Raw genomic sequence first — 22,438 nt, 5'->3', positions numbered from 1 at the left:
ACAGCTGGAATGGAATAAGGAGTTTCCAGATAGCGGACAAAGGTTTGATCCAAAAGCTTGTGAAGAGGAAGCTTGAGGGATTCAGCCAGAGGTTGAGGCAGATGCATGGTCTTGAGATACTCCTTGAATATCCAAGTCAGCTGCCATCTGATGGAGAAAAGAGGAAAAAGACAGCTGATCTGCCAAAGCCTGGCCTCGAGAAGGACTCGAGGATGTCGAGGCAGCTTGATCCAGCGAAGAAGGAGATCTGGATGGAGAAAAAAAAACCACCGAGTCCTCGAGGTTCAGAAATGAAGGTTCGATGGAGGCGGTGGAGAATATTGAAGAAAAGGCTGCTTGTGATGAGGCGAGGCATGCCTGGATGAATGCTTCGAAGAATGCCTCGATCTATGATGCGAGCTGTTCCTCGAAGCAGGCCTCGATAATCGAGGAGAGCGTGTCCCCGTCGAAGCCCCCAGGGAATGGATAGGGCTGGAGGCTGTGGAACGAACCAATGGATGCTGAGTGGAAGAACCTCGATGCACTCGCAAAGAATCTGCTCCTTGCTTCGAGTGTAAGGGTTCCAACGAAGGTATTGGCAAAGAATCTGCTCCTTGCTGTCTATGCCTAGATGCCAGACCAGACACTCGTGGAGATTCTGCTCCCTGCAAAGAGTATGAATACAACTGAGGCACAGGAGGCGGCTCGACCTCGCGGGAGACCTCGGTATGCCCAGGCTGGATTTGTGAGAGAAGCTTCAGCCCCATGGTAGTAAAGAGCTGAATGAATTGCTTCTCTAACAAGGTCTGGAACGAAGCCGGCAAGGATGGATCTGTGTCTCCAACGGGACCACCTACATGGGCTTCGTGTTCCCTCAAGGCAGTGTGAGAGTGCTTGGACTTAGAAGCCTTAGGCACTTTAAGCACCACCGGGGGAATAGAAGGCATCGCAGCAGGCGTCGAAGACAGAGCAGGGACAAACGAGGCAAGTTTGATGAGGTTTGGAGTAGAAGCTGTGGAAGCCGGAAGAGCTTCGGATGAGGTCGAGGGCGAAGCACCCTTCGAAGTCGAAAGCTCCATCGAAGACTCCATGCTGAAGAGTTGCTCCTACAGTATGCAACAACGCTTGAAAGCACGAGACTTAAGTGTTAAGCAAGGCCGGCACGATTTCGGGAGATGTTGAGGCCCAAGACACCGAAGACAGCATCGATGAGGGTCCGTGAGGGAAATCGCGTCGCTGGCACTTGGAACACTTTTTAAAACTGGTTGCAGGCCGGGACATAGGCCGAAAAAGCGCCGCCGCAAGATCAAAGCCGCGGGGCTGCGGCCATGTGGCCTGCCCGGTCGAGCGAACGGAAGAAATTTTTTTTTTTTTTTAAGAAAAGAATAAAACAAAGAATAAAACGGCGATTCTGTAGAAAAAGAACACAAATCCACGGTACTGAAGAAGGCACAAGTGAAAACACTTCACGCAGAGAGTCGAAGACAGACTTCTTGGCTCCGTGTAAAAGTAAGAACTGAGGAGACGCGCCTTGCGCTGGGTGGGAAGGCACTCGCGCATGCGCAGTGCGGGCGACTCTAAACTTTGAGTTTCTTCAAGCAAGTCTGCTTGTGAGGCGTCCGCATCGAGGCTCCGTCGGATGACGTCACCCACTTGTGAGAATACCTGCCTGCTTGTCCTGGGATAAATACGTTATTCACAAAAGACCCAACACAGCCAATGTTTTGGCAGCAAGCCTGCATCAGAGATCTGTGGTATTCTCCAAAGTATATTCCTCAACACAAACATGTCCCAAATGAAGGTAATCCTTCAATAACATAACATAAAAGTTGTTTTCTATACCACAATACAATTAAATTCTATGCGGTTTACAAAACAGAATAGAAACTGAACATATACAATTGAATACAACACATTAATTTCCTAAGAATCTTGTAACCAGATACATTTCCAATCGTCTCCTAAAGTAATGATAGGAACTAGAGATAACAATTAGAGAATTCAGATCTTTATCCCATAATGCAGTTTGAAACAACCAAAGACAATGATATTTTTTATACTAGCAGCCCTTGACTGAAGGAAAGACAAATAAAGCATGTGTGCATAGAGAGCGCTTTGAATTTGCAAATGTAAACAAATCCACAAGGTAATTAGGTGCAAGGTTAGTTAATACCTTATAGCAAATGCAACCAAATTTAAATTTCACATGAGCCTCGACTGGCAACCAGTGCAGTTTATAAAAAAGGGGTGACATGATAAAACTTTTTAAAATTAAAGATCAGTTGAACAGCAGCATCCTGGATAATACACAATCTACAGAGATTTTTCTGGTGAAGCGCAAAGTAAACAATATTACAATAATCCGACCGATTCAAAACTAACATAGTAACATAGTAGATGACGGCAGATAAAGACCCGAATGGTCCATCCAGTCTGCCCAACCTGATTCAATTTAAATTTTTTTTTTTTTCTTCTTAGCTATTTCTGAGCGAGAATCCAAAGCTTTACCCGGTATTGTGCTTCCAGCTGCCGAAATCTCTGTTAAGACTTACTCCAGCCCATCTACACCCTCCCAGCCATTGAAGCCCTCCCCTGTCCATCCTCCTCCAAACGGCCATACACAGACACAGACCGTACAAGTCTGCCCAGTAACTGGCCTAGTTCAATCTTTAATATTATTTTCTGATTCTAAATCTTCTGTGTTCATCCCACGCTTCTTTGAACTCAGTCACAGTTTTACTCTCCACCACCTCTCTCGGGAGCGCATTCCAGGCACCCACCACCCTCTCCGTAAAGTAGAATTTCCTAACATTGCCCCTGAATCTACCACCCCTCAACCTCAAATTATGTCCTCTGGTTTTACCATTTTCCTTTCTCTGGAAAATATTTTGTTCTACGTTAATACCCTTTAAGTATTTGAACGTCTGAATCATATCTCCCCTGTCTCTCCTTTCCTCTAGGGCAGTGATTCCCAACCCTGTCCTGGAGGAACACCAGGCCAATCGGGTTTTCAGGCTAGCCCTAATGAATATGCATGAGATAGATTTGCATATGATGGAAGTGATAGGCATGCAAATTTGCTTCATGCATATTCATTAGGGCTAACCTGAAAACCCAATTGGCCTGGTGTTCCTCCAGGACAGGGTTGAGAACCACTGCTCTAGGGTATACATATTCAGGGCTTCCAGTCTCTCCTCATATGTCTTCTGGCGCAAGCCTCCTATCATTTTCGTCGCCCTCCTCTGGACCGCCTCAAGTCTTCTTACGTCTTTCGCCAGATACGGTCTCCAAAACTGAACACAATACTCCAAGTGGGGCCTCACCAATGACCTGTACAGGGGCATCAACACCTTCTTCTTTCTACTGACTATGCCTCTCTTTATACAGCCCAGAATCCTTCTGGCAGCAGCCACTGCCTTGTCACACTGTTTTTTCGCCTTTAGATCTTCGGACACTATCACCCCAAGGTCCCTCTCCCCGTCCGTGCATATCAGCTTCTCTCCTCCCAGCATATACGGTTCCTTCCTATTATTAATCCCCAAATGCATTACTCTGCATTTCTTTGCATTGAATTTTAGTTGCCAGGCATTAGACCATTCCTCTAACTTTTGCAGATCCTTTTTCATATTCTCCACTCCCTCTTCGGTGTCTACTCTGTTACAAATCTTGGTATCATCTGCAAAAAGGCACACTTTTCCTTCTAACCCTTCAGCAATGTCACTTACATATTGAACATATTGAACAGGATTGGCCCCAGCACCGAACCCTGAGGGACTCCACTAGTCACCTTTCCTTCCTTCGAGCGACTTCCATTAACCACCACCCTCTGGCGTCTGTCCGACAGCCAGTTTCTGACCCAGTTCACAATTTGAAAGATGGAACATCAAAATATGCTTTAGTAGTGCACAATTTCCATAGGATATGGAAGCCCTTCTGTACCAAAGATAAAATGAAAACATCAAATATATCAGTGTTCTCCCCAGAAATTTTTTCCAGCCGGAAGGCATGAAAAAGTTGCCAGGTGGAACGGGTATGGGAAATTTGGTGGGGGGGAAAATTAAATGTGCACTATTTTTATTAATTATTATTAATTATTTTCCAATACTCAATATACTTCCTTTTTTAAGGATTGACACTTAGGGCTCTTTTTACGAAACCGTGTTAAAGGTTTAACACGCGTAATAGCGCGCGCTAGTTTGCCAGTCGCGCTAGCCGCTACCGCCTCCTCTTGAGCAGGCGGTAGTTTTTCGGCTAGCGCAGGGGTTAGCGTGCGTGCTAAAAAGTTGCGTGCAATAAAGCCGCTAACGTGGCTTCGTAAAAGGAGCCCTTAGGTAGTGTTCCAGTAGCATTTAAGACAACCTTGTAAAAAAGTAATGCAGATCCTCTTATTCCGAATAGGCCACTATCATACCTTCCATTTCTTTCAAAACTACCGTACTTGAGAGAGAGTGGTATTCAATCAACTTTAAACTCATGTTGAATCAGTTAATGCTTTGCATCCTGCGATAACAATTCTGTCACAGCAAATGCACTGAAGCCCATAGGAATTGAACGAACTTTGGTGCATTTGCCATGGAAGAATCACTACTGTGGCTTTGTAAAAGGGGCCCTTACTGAGTGAACTCAATAGTCACCTAGATCAGTGTTTCTCAATTTTTTCAAGCCAAGTACCCCCTAAGTCTAACAAAAACCAACCGAGTACCCCAGGCCATGCTCCAACCCTGACCCTACCTCTATTATAATAGTACTAATTGTAATGCAATTTCTTCCATTCATTTTTCATGTACACACAATATAATCTTATTATTCACAATGGTAACCACAAAATTTAAAAAAACACAAAGCTCACTGTATGCAGAGAAAATGGTAACAGAGGAGGGAGAGAAAGGGAGACATGTTGCCAATAGGGGTGGAGGAGAGAGGAAGGAAAGTTGGACTTATGAAGGGACAAAGATGTTGGTTGGGTAAGGGAATGAGGTCCAGAGGAGAGGAAGCGTGCAGGAAGCAGAAAAAGAAATAGAAATATTGGATACACAGTCAGAAGGAAGTGCAATCAGACTCATGAAATCACTAGACAACAAAGGTATGTGCTATCTATATTTTGCACTATATTTGTTTATTTTTCTATAGTTGTTACTGAGGTGGCATTGCATATTTTAGTCATCTGCTTTGACCTCTTTAAAAAATAAAACAAATATAAATAATTATGATCTTGCATCTCTCTGTTCTTCCTCAGGGTCCCTTCCCCCTCTGTCTCTTCTGTTTGCACCTCCCATAGTCCAGCATCTGCCTCATGTCATAGAAAGATGATGGCAGATAAAGACCAAATGGCCATCCAGTCTTCCACTTTGGTCCAGGCTTCTTGTCTCTCTGTTGCTTACAAACACCCCCATGTCCAGTATTTGTTCTCCTTTCTTCCAGGTCTTTCTCTGCCTCTCTCTCTCTCTCTCCTTCCTTCCTCCCTCCCTCCTTGGTCCAGAATCTTTCCACCTCTCTGCAGTCTCTTTATCTCTTCCCTCTATACACCCCAATTTCAACATCTGCCCCCTCTCTTCTGCCTCCCCTTTGTTTCAGGTTTTTCCCTCTATCTTCCTTCTGCTAATATTTTGAGTCCTTCCACCTTTGTTTCAGATCTTTCTGTATCTATTACTCTCACTTTCTTCCACCTTCCCAGGGCCTGGCATATGCATATCTCTCTCCTCGGTTCAGGGTGTTTTCCTTCTCTGCAGTTGCTTTCTCTTCCTCTATACCCCCCTAGTCCAGCATCTGCCCTCCCTTTTGGTTTAAGTCTACTTTCCCGCCCCTCCTCAAGGTCCTTTTCTTTCTCTCTCTCCAAATCCTCCCTCCCCCCACCCCCCTATGTCCAGATCCAGCGTCTCTGAAAAGTTTTTTTTTTTAAATTACCGACAAATTCATACGCCCTTTCCTCTGTAATATCAAGCATAATCCCCCCAAAAAACTTGCTCACATTCCTCTTTTTGAAACTCCCCGAGTGCGGAAACATAATCAATCATACCACATAACCACCCTATACTGAGCAACAGACGCTCCTCTGAGCTCTTAACTCCTGTGCCATAGTGTCCAACTTCTTTTCTATTTGAGTCAGGGTTGCCAGATGGCAAAAAAATTTCCAGCCAAACTTATGGCCAAAAGTAGCCCAACTTGTGTCAGAGTAGCCCAAACAATTGCCACTGAAAACACCTCTAAATTTATCAAATACATCATACAAATACAAACTGTTTATTTATACATTGCACATATCCCAAACAGTCCATAATGGTGTACAAAGAACCAAAACTCAAATACAAAACATAGGCTATTCTTTTGCTTTTATGCAATTCAAAAAGACATGGGGTATACACACAGCATCCCCCATTTGGGAAAAGAATAAAGTATAGTATGCTTCCAATCAAAGCAAAACATAATTCACCCTCCTCCCACCCCTATCCCCCTCCCCCCCCAAAAAAAGGAGCTCATGGGGTGGGGGAAAAGAGGTTATCTGCCCAAAGTGAGAGGATAACTTATATGGATCGGCAGGTTCAACTCTAGAGAACTTTATAAAACCCACTGAACCGCTGAGGCTGTCCCCAAGATTAAATAAAGGGGGTGGCTGACAGTTTCACACCATAGCTCCTCCTTCTCAATTACCTTCCCTGATTAGCTTCCATTTGACCCCTCTACATACAAAATAATAAAAAGGAGGGGGTGAACAGAATTACTGTATTTTTCACTCTGTAAGACGCACTTTTTTTCCACCCAAAAGTGGGTGGAAATAAGGGTGCATCTTATGGAGCGTATACCCTCCGTACATTTTTAAAAATCCTGCGGTCCAGTGATGTATGGCAGGAGCTTTCAGCGATCCTGGCCTTTCCTCCGCTGACTCTCCAGCTGAACTCCAAGTGTCAGAGCGGAGCACGAAGTGAGGGGGCTCTTGTATTTACTAACTCAGACTTCCTCTCTCTATAAGATATTCCCTCTCCAAACATACAGCCACATTTCCGGTTTCCCAGCTAACAAGTACTGCTAAAGTTTACGTTTTTTCTTTAAATACTTTATATGCTGCTTAGCTAAAGTTCAAGAACAAAGTGGTTCCCCCAAATAATCTCTAAATCAAATTGAAAAGGATTCTACCGAGATAGGCAAGATCACATGCAACCACACAGATGATGCATGTGATGAAGATGCATCACAGGACAGGCTCAAGGGAACTGCATCTATTTCTGTAGGGGGTGGGGGAGCAGCCCCCTCCCGATCCAGACCACAGGAGCCAACTTTTCCAAAAGGCTGACACAACTGTTGCTGCTAGTTGTTATTGCGTGGCCTTGGAAGTGTTGTTTATCTCAGACACTTGCATTACCAGTGCTGTTCTCATTTTATTTTTCTATTGTGATGCAGATACTACAATGTCTACATGCAAGGGTGTTAACAATCCAAATGTTTTCTGTTACATTTGTGGAAATTAGACAGTGCTTAAGCAAAGAACGGATATAACAGACTTTATGAAAAAAGCTTACTATGCTTAAAGTGAAACTTGGTGACCAGGATAAGGCATGGGCGCTAAAGAAAGTTTACCGCTATTGTGCCGAGAGGTTAAGATTGTGGACAAAAGGAAAGAAGGGGATCACGAACAGGTTGGAGAAGGTTATCATGCTGCTGTACCAGGCCATGGTGCACCCTCACCTGGAGTACTGCGTTCAGCACTGGTCACCATACATGAAGAAGGACATGGTACTACTCAAAAGGGTCCAGAGAAGAGCGACTAAGATGGTTAAGGGGTTGGAGGAGCTGCCGTACAACGAAAGATTAGAGAAACTGGGCTTTTTCTCCCTCAAACTGAGGAGACTGAGAAGGGACATGATCGAAACATTCAAGTACTGAAGGGAATAGACTTAGTAGATAAGGGCAGGGTAGGGAGAACGAGAGGGCACTCTCTAAAGTTGAAAGGGGATAGATTCCGTACGAATGTAAGGAAGTTCTTCTTCACCCAGAGAGTGGTAGAAAACTGGAACACTCTTCCGGAGTCTGTCATAGGGGAAAACACTCTCCAGGAATTCAAGACAAAGTTAGAACCAGAAAGTACGCAGGTAGGGCACTGGTCTTTGACCAGAGGGCCGCCGCGTGATCGGTCTTCTGGGCACGATGGACCACTGGTCTGACCTAGCAGCGGCAATTCTTATAGTCTTATGTATGCCATTTGCAATTCCTATGGTGTGGAGGGAGCCTAAAGACCACCTTAACAACTGTTACTTCTGTTTAGTTAATGTTCATGGGTGCAATTCGAAAAATAAGAACCAAATTGTGTATCCAAGCATTCCTTCAGCCATTAGGCCAGTTCCACATGGAGAAGACCTGCATGCTCCTTTTCCTCCAGCTGTTTTAGAGAACCTGGCAAAAGATGATGTTGAAAGTGAACTTGATGCAATCACCAAAGACGATACTAATGATGTCTACCAGCCTGAATATGACTTAACTCCACAACTGTTCTCTCAGAGTGCACTTAATGATCTAGTATGCGATTTGAATTTGCCTAAGGAATCTGCAGAACTAGTGGCTCCCGGCTTAAAAGTAAGAATCTTCTGGAACCAGGAACACATTACTCATGGTATAGACACAGAGAAAAAGAACTAGTTCCTTTATTCTCACAGAACGATTCCTTGGTTTACTGCAATAACAAACAAGTTAATGCACTTCTATGGCACTAAACATGATCCTACTCAGTGGATACTTTTTAGACTCATCAAAAAGGCGTGTTACTGCTTAATGGGAATGTGTATGGGTCCATTCCTGTGACCCATTTAGTTCAAATGAAAGAAACATTCGAGAACATGAAGCTACTTTTAACAAGTATTCAGTATGAGGAACACAAATGACTTATCTGTGGTGACTTCAAAGTTACAAGAATACTATTAGGACAACAAACTGGGTTCACAAATACGCCTTGTTTTATAAGTGAATGGGACAGTCAGGCAAAGCAAAGACATTGGAGTGTGAGAGTTTGGCCAGAGTAATGTAATGTAATTTATGTAATGTAATTTATTTCTTATATACCGCTACATCCGTTAGGTTCTAAGCGGTTTACAGAAAATATACATTAAGATTAGAAATAAGAAAGGTACTTGAAAAATTTTCTGCCTGGAACTAAAAACATCCTGCATGAACCGCTTGTAGACCCCTAAAAAGTCCTGCTTCCACCACTACACCTCAAATTGGGCTTGATGAAGCAGTTTGTAAGGCCTCTACTATAGGATGGGCCCTGCTTAAAAGTACCTTTCTAAGAAATTTCCCTTCATCACACAAGAAAAGTTGAAGGCTGGAATTTTTGTTGGTCCTCAAATATAGAAACTGATGAAGAATGAAGATTTTGATAAAACAATAAGTGAAAGAAAAAAAGATGCATGGACCGCCTTCCGATCTGTTATTGAAAACTTTCTAGGGAATAATAAAGATCATAATTACAGGGCCATTGTTAAAACAATGTTGGAAAATTTAAAGAAGTTGGGTTGTAACATGAGTGTAAAAGTTCACTTTCTACATTTCCATATCGACTACTTTCCAGAAAATCTGGGACATTATACTGAAGAGCAAGGTGAATGTTTTCACCAAGATATTAAGGAGATGGAGAGGAGGTACCAGGGGAGATGGAATGAAACTATGATGGCCGACTACTGTTGGATATTGAAGATGGACAGTCAAGATCTTCAAGGATCTGCAAGGAAGTCAAAGAGGAGAAAGTTTGAAAATTAATGGAACATTGTTTGCTTTTTGTTTTGTTACAGCATAGTCAAGAAATAAATTAGGGCAGTTCTTTACAGTATTTTTAAAATGTGTTTGTAATAAAAATTGACCTCGTGTGAAATGGTGTTTGAATACATTTGTGCTTACAGTAGTTAAAATCGTGAAAACATAACTTCTTATTTTGTGTAAAACCCTGATGTGATAGGCAAAAATAGAAGTCATTTCTAGAATCAGCATAAAAAATTGTTTCAAGAACAACTACTTTTAACAAATCATCTGAGTAAAAGTTTTATATGGTGATGGCAGAATAAATGAAAATAGAGAAAACTGAAAAAAATTATTATGGTTGTCAACCGTGAGTGTAACAATTGGAAATATATCAAAAGTGACTATAAGGAAAAACAGTGAGACAAGAGGGTGGACAACTGCAAAATCCAACTGTGAACCTTGAGTGAAAAAATGAGAAACCATAGGGGAGAGGACAAATAAAGAAGTGAAAAATTTGAAATGGTGTAACCTATGTAGGCTGGCTTCCTTGTGTTAAACTGAACATGACAAAAAAAAGGAATTAAATGAACATGAAGTGAGAGAATATCTTGAAAAAAAAACAAACCTGTGAACAAAAACATAAGATCACATAATAGGTATAAAAGAAACATGGAAAACCCATCCTGATATGAAATATCCAAATATCAAATGGCCCGCATGATTGAGCAATGAATCATAGTGCATATGGAATGAGTGGATATCAAATTAAAACCTACTTTCCAGCAGATACTTAGGGTGGTGATCTGCCACACTGGCCATAAGGTCATCAAGGTCCTTACCAAAAAAGCATCTGTCCCTTAAAAGGCTGCCTGTTCAAGGTCGCCTTGGAGGCTGAGTCACCCGCCCACTGCCTGATCCAGAGCATTCTGTGAGCACAATATACGCCAACAACTTGCTCATGACTCTGATACGGTCGTATAAGGCATCTGCCATGTAATCCACCCCTTCCAGCACAAGTTGAGGGCAGTCATCCTCCTTCACAGAGGGCTTCTGTCGCAGTCTGATGTGGTAGGCCCAAGCAGCAAATAAAGCAGCAGCAGACGTGATCCCCAGAGCAAGGACTTCAAACTGCTTTTTCAAAATCATGTCCACCTTGCGGCCCTGAGCATCTTTAAGTGTAATACCACCCTCACTCGGAAGAGCCATATGTTTGGTGACCTGAGCCACCGCCAAATCCACCTACAACTGGTCAAATAGCTGTTGAAACACTGGTGCCATGGGACGAAGTCTCGACATGGCCTTGGCAACCCTCAGGGCCCCCTCCGTAACCAGTGCATTAATACCTGGATGCACAGGAAAAAGGAAGTTAGCTACTCATGACCGTGCACTGGAAAGTGGAGATTGGAGCCTCCAGCTTCAGTTCTTTGATAGCATAGGCAATAAAGTGATGGATAGAGGCTGACTTGAAGAGGTGGTAGATCCAAGGGTCTTCTTCCCCCCCCCTCTCCCCCCCCGGTCAGGAGCCAGGGAGGTCTCTTAATTTCCGGACCCAAACAGGGAGACAAAGTCATCCAGGACTTAATCAGTAACATAGTAGATGACGACAGATAAAGACCCGAATGGTCCATCCAGTCTGCCCAACCTGATTCAATTTAAATTTTTTTTCTTAGCTATTTCTGGGCAAGAATCCAAAGCTCTACCCGGTACTGTGCCCTGGGTTCCAACTGCCGAAATCTCCGTTAAGCCTACTTCATCCCATCTAAACCCTCCCAGCCATTGAAGCCCTCTTCAGCCCATCCTCCCCCAAACAGCCATATACAGACACAGACCGTGCAAGTCTGCCCAGTACTGGCCTTAGTTCTGAATCAGAGTCCTGAGGCAAAAAAGGCATGGAGTCTGACCTTCAATCCGGCTCCGAAAGGTCACTGGAGCTCAAACCTGGTCTGCTGAACTGAGAAGCAGACATTGGAGGAGAGAACACTCCCTGGGTTGACAGCTGTGAGTCACAGGCTATGCTAACTGATGTGGTCTCATCAGAAAGGCTCTCCACATCAGATTTACAAATTGTGCAGGGGAAGCAAATGAAGCCTGCAAAACCTCCAGCTCTGCAGACTCCACGCACTTCTGCTTCACGTCATTGCTGAGTGTTGGTTGTCAGCATGACCTAAATAATGTCAGCAAAGGTCTATGGGACATTATATAAATCTGACTCTGGAATGTTGATGCAGATAAACCCTTAAGTATACTGCCAGACTGGACTGTTTAGCAAAAAGATATATTACTTGAATGGAACAATGAAGTCAAACAGACTAATTCCATCTACCATTACTGTGTCACATCTTCCTTATCAACTGAGAACCATTTTTTCAAACAGTTTCCAAATTATGAATAGATAGATGCTGGAAAAAGATGTAATTAACAATAGATGCTATTTTTAAAACAAGATTCCAACCTATAAACGCCTCCTCTCTTGACCACCCTCCCCCTCTCTCTGGATCCTTGTTTATTTCTCTCTCTGTCCCCTCTCTTCCCCTACATAGCACCTCCACATCTCACTTATTCAGAGAGACAAAGGAAAACCTGTCTTTTCTCTCTCATTCACAAAAGCAGCTCCATAATTAAATATCTTTCTGTACATTAGTAAGCAGCATATGTTTGGTATATCTTTCTTTTAAGTATTGCATTTCAGTAATATTAAGCAAATTTCTGCACAATATATTCTTTAAGTAATCACGGTTGGCTATCATTGATTCACTTCCCACTGATCCTCTGAGGGCATTGTACCCAGGACCTCTCACACACCCACAATAGACTAGCCAATTGTGGGGGCACATCTTTACAATCACAAGACAGGATATCCGGATGGGACTTTTTACCCATTTCTCAGACCCACAGCAGTTCACCAGTCCTGGAGGACATGGATGGGGCTAAGCATGAGGCTCCTGCCACTCCCTCGCACTGTGGCACATGGACGCTCTTCTGCCAAACAACAAGAATAATTTTTACAAGGGATGGAGTCCTCACACCCTGAGGAGTCCATCCTAATCAACTAAAATAAAAAAAGAGAGAGAGGTTTTGAGGCAGCTAGAGGCTTTAGATCGATTGAAATCTAAGATGGCCACCACCTGTAAAATTACGCCAAAAATAGCCCATGGAGACCTACTGGAATATTCAAACACACATTAAAAGTGGCTTTGGAAGTGTGGGGCCTAAATCCTAACCCCAGAAACCCTCAAAATTGAGGTTTTCAGACCCACTGTGATTTTCCCATAGGAAATAATGGGGCTATACTTGCAGTTCTGTGGAGATGCCTGCCTGCAGCTATTTCATTGCAGCTGGAGAGAAGAAAAGGACTTTTTGCCTCAGATGCTTCCAAATCCAACTCCAAACCAAGAAATCTTTGGACTGTCAGTCGGACCAACCCAGACTGAGATCTCCACCCCCACGGGACCGTGCAGCGCGACAGGGGTGAGCAAACTACAAAGCCATCGCCATGATAGCCCAAGGGCTCTTACACAGGGCACCCACAAGGCAAGCTGGCTCCCAGGGGAACAAACCCTGAGCTCTGAAGACACAGAGAAGTCTGGCTCCCCAGGTCCACCCAAAGGCTTGCCCTGCAGAGCTGCAGTCTGACTCAGTGGAACCTGTGTCCTTTCCCAGGCAGAGGATCCCAAAGAATGGCGTCTCAGGGCACCAAAGCCTCAAAAAAATGAACTTAGGCCAAAAAGCAAACCAAAACTAAGCAGAGCAGATCAGAAGACCTCTGCAAAAAGCTGTAAGTACAGTAAACCCCCATGAATTCACGGTTCGCGAATCGTGGACTCAGTTATTCACGGTATTTCCTGACTGCCTCTTCCAGTCAGAAAATCCAGGGAATGACTGAGTCCACGAATCAGCCTTCTGCAAAGCCGTCGATTCCAATCAGCCTTCTGCAGAGCCAATTCCTCCTCCTCTCCCCCCTCACCCCTCCCCCCCAGCCTTCTGCACGGCCAAACCACCTGCCAGCCTAAATATTGTATTTTTAGCACCCACCACTGCCCCTGCAGCCCTCTCCCGCCTCCGATCCGTTCCTAAACCACATTCGCAGTGTTTCAAAATTTGCGGGTGCTCCTAGAACAGAATCCCCCCAAATTTCTGGGGAATACTGTATTCTTCTTAGCATTTTTTTGCTACTTCAGCTTGTCTGCGATGTTCTTTGCTCACATGTTTAAAAACAATACACTGTTTTCAGTCCAATTCTTTATATGTGAGGTTGCAAACCATTGGACCCCTGAGGAAGGCGTGTTCGCCGAAACAAGGACCATGTAGGGTCCGGTTGGATTTTTATCACAGTATTTTTTATCATTGTACTTTTTTAATTGAATTTTTATGGTTTTATATGTCAGTGTTTAATAAATTATCTCCAAAAATCTGTAAGCACAGTTTTTGTTTTTGCTTTCATCGGTGAATACTGTATTCTCACATCTAAGTACTGACCCCTAAGTGAATGTAACAGAAATAGGATTCCCAAATTGTCAAGATTTTCTTATATCTTTTTGGAGAGATTCTAGCCCCATAAGACTCCTAAAGCAGAAAAGGAGTGCAGTTTATTTCTCCAGTCCCAGAAGATAGGCAGTTCTGGCAGTAGCAAATAATTTAGTAAACAATGATTCCCAAAAATATAAGCCTTCTCCCCCACCCCCCAAAAAAAATTATCTTGCACCTTGAGCCCTCAAAAAAGCAGGTTTATTGAAAATAAGTCCTTCCACAGAAAAACTCAGATTAAATCAATATTAGTTGCAAATTAAACAACATCCAGAACCTTGTGATCTCTGAACACTTCCACAGTTCATGAGCAAAAGAATTGTCAACTACTCCACATTTAATGCTATCAATTATAATGACAGTTTTACCTCATAGCTAAAACTAGTTGGAGGGGGGATGGCTTCTTTATGTACAGGAAGACCTGGTGTCTTAAATTGCTAATTTAATAAGTGGTGCAGAAGGGGAAAGGAGTATATGATAAGGTGGTGGGCATACTATATATCTAATCTAATCTAATCTAAACCTTAAGTTTATATACCGCATCATCTCCATGAGAATGGAGCTCGACACGGTTTACAAGAACTTAAAATAGAGGGTAGAGAAGAAGAAAAAGGATTACATGAACTTATGTGTAGAAGGGGGAGAGAAAGGGGTAGGATAGAGCTACAATTTGCTGAAAAGCCAGGTTTTCAGTTGTTTGCAGAATAACTGAAGGGAGCTCAGGTTCCGCAGCGGGGTGGTGAGGTCGTTCCAAAGACCTGTGATTTTGAAGAGAAGGGATTTTCCCAGTTTGCCTGAATAGTGGATGCCGCGTGGAGAGGGGAAGGCTAGTTTAAGCCTTTGGGCAGTTCTGGAGGAGTCGGGATTGGAGGAGTTGAAAGATAGTGGGATAAGAGGAGGCAGGATTCAGTGAATGATCTTGAAAGCCAGGCAGGAACATTTGAAATGGATTCTGGAGATTATTGGGAGCCAGTGAAGTTTGGCAAGGAGTGGGGAGGCATGGTCAGACTTGCGTTTTGAGAAGATCAGTTTGGCTGCAGTATTCTGGATTAGCTGGAGTCTTAGAATACTTTTTTTTGATAGATTTAAGTAGATGGCGTTGCAGTAATCTAGTTTGGAGAGGATGATGGATTGGACAAGGATGGCAAAGTGTTGTTGGCTGAAGTAGGATCTAGCTTTCCTCAGCATGTGAAGGCTGAAAAAGCATGATTTTGCCAAGGAGTTGAGGTGGTCATTGAGGGAGAGAGAGGAATCGATAGTGATACCAAGGATCTTGCATGAGAACTCGAGCTGTAGTGTATCGCCTGTGGGTAGTGTGAAAAGTGTGGGCAGGTGTTCGAATTTTGGGCCGAGCCAGAGTAGTTTTGTTTTAGATTCGTTTAGTTTCATCTGTATTGAGAGGGACCAGGCACGGAGTCTCATTATGCAAGCTGTAATGTTTTCGTGGAGGTTGGTGAGGTTCTGGTCAGTCTCAAGGAGGACAAGGATGTCATCTGCATAAGTGTAGATTGTTTCCAGGGGGGATAGTTGAAAGAGTTTCAGGGAGGACATGTAGATGTTAAAGAGAATAGGGGAAAGGGGTGATCCTTGAGGGACACCGCAAGATGGAGTCCAAGGAGTGGACATGGTGCCATTTGTGTTGACGGTGTAGGAACGGGAGCGTAAGAAGTTTGAGAACCACATTAGGACGGTGGATTCGATTCCAATCTCGGAAAGTTGGTAAAGTAGTATGTCGTGATGGACGACATCAAAAGCAGCGGAAAGATCGAATTGTAGTAGGACAGCGAATTTGTTACGTGAGTGTAGTTGTTGTACCTTTGAAATTAGGGAAACTAGGAGGATTCAGTGCTGAAGCAGGGTCTGAAGCCATGTTGGTATATAAACTGGGATTTTTGGGCCAGGGGCCCGATTTATATTCGGGCCAGCGCCCCCCTCCCAGAATTATTGCAGGTCGCCATCAGGCTCTGTACCCTGTCTCCCCTCCCTGCCCTGTCCTCCTACCTCCCTCTGCTGATCCCTGATGGTCTAGAGGTGCAGCAGGCAGGAGCAAGCTTTCTGCACTCCTGCCTCGCTGCTAACGTGGTCGGGGGTGGCTGCCATGAGATCCAGTTTCTTCTGCCGCCGAGCAGCAACAAGCAGGAGTACGCTTTGGCACTCCTGCTTGGCACTGAGCGGCTTCTTGACTGGCTCTCGCAAATTCTCACAAATCAAAAGAATTTGCAGGAGCCAGTCAAGAAGCCACTCCTGCTTATTGCTACTCAGCGGCAGAAGAAACCGGATCTCGCGGCAGCCACGTTAGCAGCGGAGCAGGTGAGCGGAAAGCTCGTTCCTACCTGCTGTACATCTGGACCACCAGGGATCGGCAGAGGAGACAAGGAGGACAGGGCAGGGAGGGGAGACAGGCTGCAGAGCCTGGGAGGGAGAAGGGATGGGTGCAATGTCTGATAGGGGAGGGAGGGAGGATGGGGGCTGGGTGAAGAGCCTGACAGGGAGGGAAGAGGGCTGGGTGCAGTACCTGACAGGGGAGGGAGGGAAGAGGGCTGGGTGCAGTACCTGACAGGGCAGGGCACTTGAATATTAAGCCACCCGACTTATATTCGAATCAACAATTTTTCCTCCTTTTTGGGGGAAAATGAGGATCTTGACTTATATTCAAGTATATACGATATGTAGAAATGTCGCTTTCACATAACTCGTTTGCCCACCCAAGATAGTTCTGTCTAGAAACACTACTGAAGTTGGGAACATTGGAGAGTAGTTAAATTGTTCCAAGGCAGTGACATCACAACTTATTTATACCATAGGTTGACTGCATAATTTATGAAGATCTCTAAATAAAAAAGAGCAAACTCAAAACAATATAGTAAACTGGTTCTTGTAAAAAGAGAAATAACGCAAAGATGCAATACTTGAACATCTGTGATGTGGATGGATAACACAAAAAGCAATATTATACCTAAATAAAAATATTAAAGCAAGTCTCACAAGTTTGACATAGGGGTAAACGAGTTTGACATAACATTTTCCTTGAGGTAAAGGAAAGGTATTACTACGATAAACTAAAGGTGATATGATCCTAGCTAGTGTACAACCAGTTTGAAATAAAAACATAGTTCATTAAAATCTGCCTTACCTTTTGTACATGCGCACAACCTGTCTGTGCCTGAGCAGTAAATCACAGACACAAATGGATCAGATTCTTCAGTGCCTTCTTTTTTAGGTGGCTCCACTTTAGTTAAAATTTCAAAGTTTGAAAGATCTAATATTTTAACATCTCCTCCCTGAGTTGTAATTATGAGGTGACCGAGACTGGAAAGGTCAGATTTCCGCTCCTTTCCACCACCACCACCACCACTCTTGAGGGTCAACTGTGATTCCTCTATAGGTTCCTCACAGTCATCTTCACGATTATCCAAAATATCTGGTGGAAGCAAAATCAGCGATGTAATTGCATCCTGGGGATTTTTGATATGCTGGATTTTAACTGGTTCTTCCTCCAAAGTTACTATCCTTGTGGTGTAGTTCATTTTATAAAGTAATAAATACCCACCACTAACACTTCTTTGTTCTGGCTGAATTATCAAAGATGTCTGTACATCTGCTGGTGATTCACTCTGCATCCCACTGATGCTTGTACCATTCACAGCAACAAGAGGGTATTCTAATTCTCCTTTTCGCCTGTTACATAGTGCTGAATTTAATTTATTCAAATTGTTCAAGGCCTCTACTTGATTTATTGCACTTAGAGAATCAGAAGGGCACATCCGAAGTCCTATCAGCAAATGAACTCCATCTGCACAAGGAGTGATGGAATCTACACACAGGTTCTCCTCCTCAGCAAACTTTGGGAGTCGCAGGCACTGAACCAAAGTTCCCGGTTTGGGAACCACAGAGCTCCATTTGTCAGACTCAAGAGATGTTAAGTTGGCAGCTGAATCAGCAAACTGCTGAATGTAGGTCATAGGGGGATCCTGCAAAAGCAGCTGCTCCTGACTGTCCAGTTCCATCTCAATTATTTGGGGAACTGTGAAGCCATCATCATGTAAACTTTTGCTCATAATATTGTTCATCTGGGAAAAGAGCTTCCCTGCTTTTTCATCAGATTCCTTAATGCTGTAAAGCAGCAACATGGGTAACGTCCTCCTTACAAGGGGAGAATTCAATTCAGAATTTGTGCAGGATTCATTGTCAGTGGACCCCTGTTCAGAGAGACTTTCACCCTGAGTCCTGCTTAAAGTGTCTAAAGACCTCCGTGAATTACTGCTGATAGGAGAGACTGCAGGAGATCTGTATGTTAACAAACCACCAGTCAGTAAACAAGGAAAGGGAATGTTGTGCTGTTCTAGGTGTTTTTCTTTTGTTTTTTCACTCTTACAGCTGGCTAAAGAAGGATTTGCCCCAAGTTCTTCCAGGTCTTTAACAGTGTCTTCAAGAACATTTGCAACTATTTCCCACTGAAGTTTTTCAGGCTGTTGCAGAATGCTCACGGCTGTTAAGTCCAAGCTCACCTCCATTGTTTCCTTTTGTGATGTATGCCCTTTAAAATAAAACAGTGAAAATTACAATAGTACTATCATCTCCTTAATACTCTCCTTCATTCAAAAACTAAAAAGAAACATAAATTTTACAACTTAGTTTAAAGTGACGACTGCATAGCAGTCTTCTGTCATGTTAACAAGCTACAGTTTAGGTTTCTCAAGCATATGGCTGCCAAGATTCAAAAACAGATTTCATGCAATCCTAATACATATCCACCCCAGGAACAAACACGAATCATAATATTCAAAGTCAAATATTAAACAGGCTGCTGCTGATGAAGTTGTTTATGATGTTAGGGGTTACCATGACAAATCTGGAGCACCAAAATATATATATATATTTTTAAATAAACAGCAACTGCACACAAAAAGAGCACAATGGAATATATACTCTAGAAACCAAAACATCTGAGGAATATCTAGGATAAAAAATATATGTACACTTGACCACAGTTGTAATATGGTTCTCAATACATGGGCGTTTAACTTACAAGAAAAGCAAACCTTGTTTGCCTGTAACAAACATTCTCTGTAGTCAAAAAATCAGTCACACTACTGGGTGGCATCAGAGCTCACCATAAATTGGATGCATCTACTTTTCTTAGTACTTCTTAAAAAGCATCTTTAATATGTGCAGTATGCTTCAGTGAAGAAACCAACCTAATATACTCAACTCCAGAATGAAAGCAGGCTGGATTCATGTGACTAATGATTCACCATCTTAAGAGAATGAATGTTACAGGTAAGAACTTTACAGAGAAAGCATGGAGCAAGATAAATATACAGTGAAACCTTGGTTTACGAGCATAATTCGTTCCAGAAGCATGCTCGTAAACCAAAGTGCTCGTATATCAAAGTGAGTTTCCCCATAGAAAGTAAGGGAAACTCGCTTGATTCATCCCCTCCCCCCCCAAGGCCACCAGCACTGCTCCACCTCACATCTCACCACCAAGGCCACTGGTGCGCTTCCACCACCACCCCCACAAACCGGCAATCCCTGCCTGCCCAAACATAAGACCTTACCCCGATCTGGCATCAGCACGCAGCACCATCCCACAGGACGTGCCAGTGCCCGAAGATCCTGCCTCTTGCCTGGGCTGGGCCTTGAGCATCTGCGCATGCTCAAGGCCTGCTGGCTCCCACTCTCTCAAGGCACAGCCCAGGCAAGAGGCAGGATCTTCGGGCACTGGCACATCCTGTGGGTTGGTGCTGTGTGCCAGTGCCAAATCAGGGTAAAGGCTTGTGTTTGAGCGGCGGGGGATGCCAGTTTGCGCGGGGAGGGGGGCTCGTAAATCAAGTCAATGCTCGGTTTGCGAGGCACGATTTGCTCGAGTGTTTTGCTTGTCTTGCAAAACACTCGCAAACCGCATTACTGGCAAACCAAGGTTTGACTGAACTTATATCTGGGAGATGTCAAGCAACAAAGCCTGCATAGGAATGCTCACCAACTTGTATAGTATAATTTCTTTTTTTTTAATATAATGTGCTGCACAAAGACGAAGGAATGTTATCTTGTTATCCTCAGAGAACATCTGCTAAAGGTAAGGCACTTTGCTTTCTAAAACGGCAAGCAGCATAATATATTCTTATATCTGGAAAGCACTAACAACCAGGCTACCTTACACTAGAAACTCCCCGGGAGAGACAGCAGCTATGACTGTGCGCACTGTTTTCATTCGGAAAGGAGAAATCTGTAGGAAAGTATTGACCAAATGTAAAGCCAGAATGTGACTCCAATCCACAGAGCTTTTCTTTGGCATGATGAAGTATAAGGAGTATCTGCCGAAGCCTGTTTGGTGCCTGGAATGAGCTCTACCACTCGGATATTCAAAAGACACAGCAGAGCAGTGAACACTCTTGATTACTTCTCTGGTTTCCTGCTGAATATTCCAGACACAAATCCATAAGGAGATGAAAGAAGTCTATCTTGTGCCCTTCTCAAAAGATGTCCAGCACTCAGTGATACAAGGATATTCATGTTCACTTCTGGTAAAACTGAGAGAGCCCCCAATTTGAGGGAGCACCACTGGACCTTAGGTGTTGTATGGGTTCTTTTTTTTTTTTTTTTTTTTTTAAATTTAGAGGAAGCAGCAGCGTATGGGAGCCAGACGCCTGAGTACGCCTGGAAATGGAATTGTAACAAGGTCTGAGGGAAGAACGAAAAGCACTACTGTCCCCTCCTGAAGTTTGGCGAGATTTGGGCACAGGGAGAGACTTACAGCAGGCCATGCGGACACCCAGACCCTTACCACAAAAGAGCTGACCTTTGAAAGGAAGTCTTGGAGGCAGAGTCCCCAGCCCAAGGATGAATCGAAAGAGGCCAGTACTGATACAGCATAAGCCGAGATCATAAAGTGCATCCACTACATAATCCACACCTTCTTTCACTAGCTGGACACAGACATCCTCCCCCGCAGAGGGCACCAGGTGCAATCTCATATGACAAGCATGCGCTGCAAAGGAGGCCGTTACCGCAGCCTAAATACTCAAAGAAGCCACTTCAAAAAGCCTTCCAAGACAATGTCTACCCTACAATCTTGGGAGTCTTGAAGTATATACCCCCATCACTAGAGAGGGCTGTGCACCTGGGTAGCTAGTGCCATGGCAAAATCCGCCTGGGGCTGCTAAAAAAAAAAAAACTGCTGAAATCAGGAGCAAGTGGAGAAAGTCTAGCAATTGCTTTAGAGAGCTGGAAAACGCTTTCAGGGGCATCCCATTGCTCCGTAATTAGACCAAGAAGTTGCAGATGCGTTAACCAAGCACTGCAACAGAGAAGGTGGATTCCAATATGAGCTTCTTAGAAGCACCAGCAAGGAAATGGTGGACAGAGACAGATTTAAAAAGTCTGTAGAAGATGGGGTTCTCACTCAAATCCAGACTCTCTGAGATACCATGCTGACTAGTCCTGGCAAGGATATCAGCAGAATCCAAAATAGAAACAGTGTCAGGAAACAGGATAGACATAATAGACGTTGACAACTGATGGCAATCAAGATGAGAGGGCTCCTGCACAGGGACCTCCAGCACAGGAGTGACTGGCAATGAAGAAGGCAATGTGCCCTCTGCCTGCATCAAATGGGCTTTGTACAAAATATACACTCTCTAGATAAGTTGAATGAAACCTAGAGAAATGCCACTGCTGGGTCCCGCTGAGGTGCCCACGCCACACCAAAGGAGACCCCAAATTTGGTACACAAGTGTTTGGTGCCAGCATCCAGAACAGCTTCTGGACAAGACCTTTAGCCCAAATCAAGGACAGGTCAGCTCCCCAGCCCTGGAGGACCAGGATGAGGTGAAGCCCAAAGCTCCCGCCCCCAATAATAATAATAATAATAATAACTTTATTTTTCTATACCGCCATAGTCAGGCGACTTCTAGGCAGTTCACATTGATGGAAGGCTAGACAGTCAGCGAATGATAAGGAGCCTAAAATAGAAAAGTTACATAAACAAGGTACATACTAATTTAAGTTCCATGGGTAAGGAATATAAGAAAATTGGAGCTTCCTGAGAGATTGAATAGCGTTTACGGGGGGTTTGTTTTAGTTTAAGGGTGATCTGTTTTAGTCAATGAATTTGTCGAATAGGGCGGTTTTTATTGCTTTCCGGAATGCATTGTAAATCAGTTTGGGTTCATTTATGCAGTTTTGCAACCAGACTTGTTGTCTATTTGCT

At 43.8% G+C, this 22,438-nt stretch overlaps 1 protein-coding gene across 4 annotated transcripts in view; it reads right to left on the bottom strand.

Annotated features, from left to right (window-relative positions):
- BIRC6 (baculoviral IAP repeat containing 6) overlaps positions 1-22,438 on the bottom strand; it is a 1,530,571-nt gene that overhangs the window by 1,158,151 nt on the left and 349,982 nt on the right. For all 4 annotated transcript variants that reach the window (XM_033935681.1, XM_033935678.1, XM_033935679.1 and 1 more), the window contains one exon: positions 17,360-18,763. In XM_033935681.1, coding sequence (XP_033791572.1) covers positions 17,360-18,763 — 1,404 coding nt within the window. The remainder of the gene's footprint in view (positions 1-17,359; positions 18,764-22,438) is intronic.

This window comes from Geotrypetes seraphini, chromosome 3 (genome assembly GCF_902459505.1).
Source record: "Geotrypetes seraphini chromosome 3, aGeoSer1.1, whole genome shotgun sequence".
Taxonomy (NCBI): Eukaryota; Metazoa; Chordata; class Amphibia; order Gymnophiona; family Dermophiidae; genus Geotrypetes; species Geotrypetes seraphini.
Note: the sequence above shows the minus strand (reverse complement) of the source record. Positions and strands in the feature narration are given on the sequence as shown.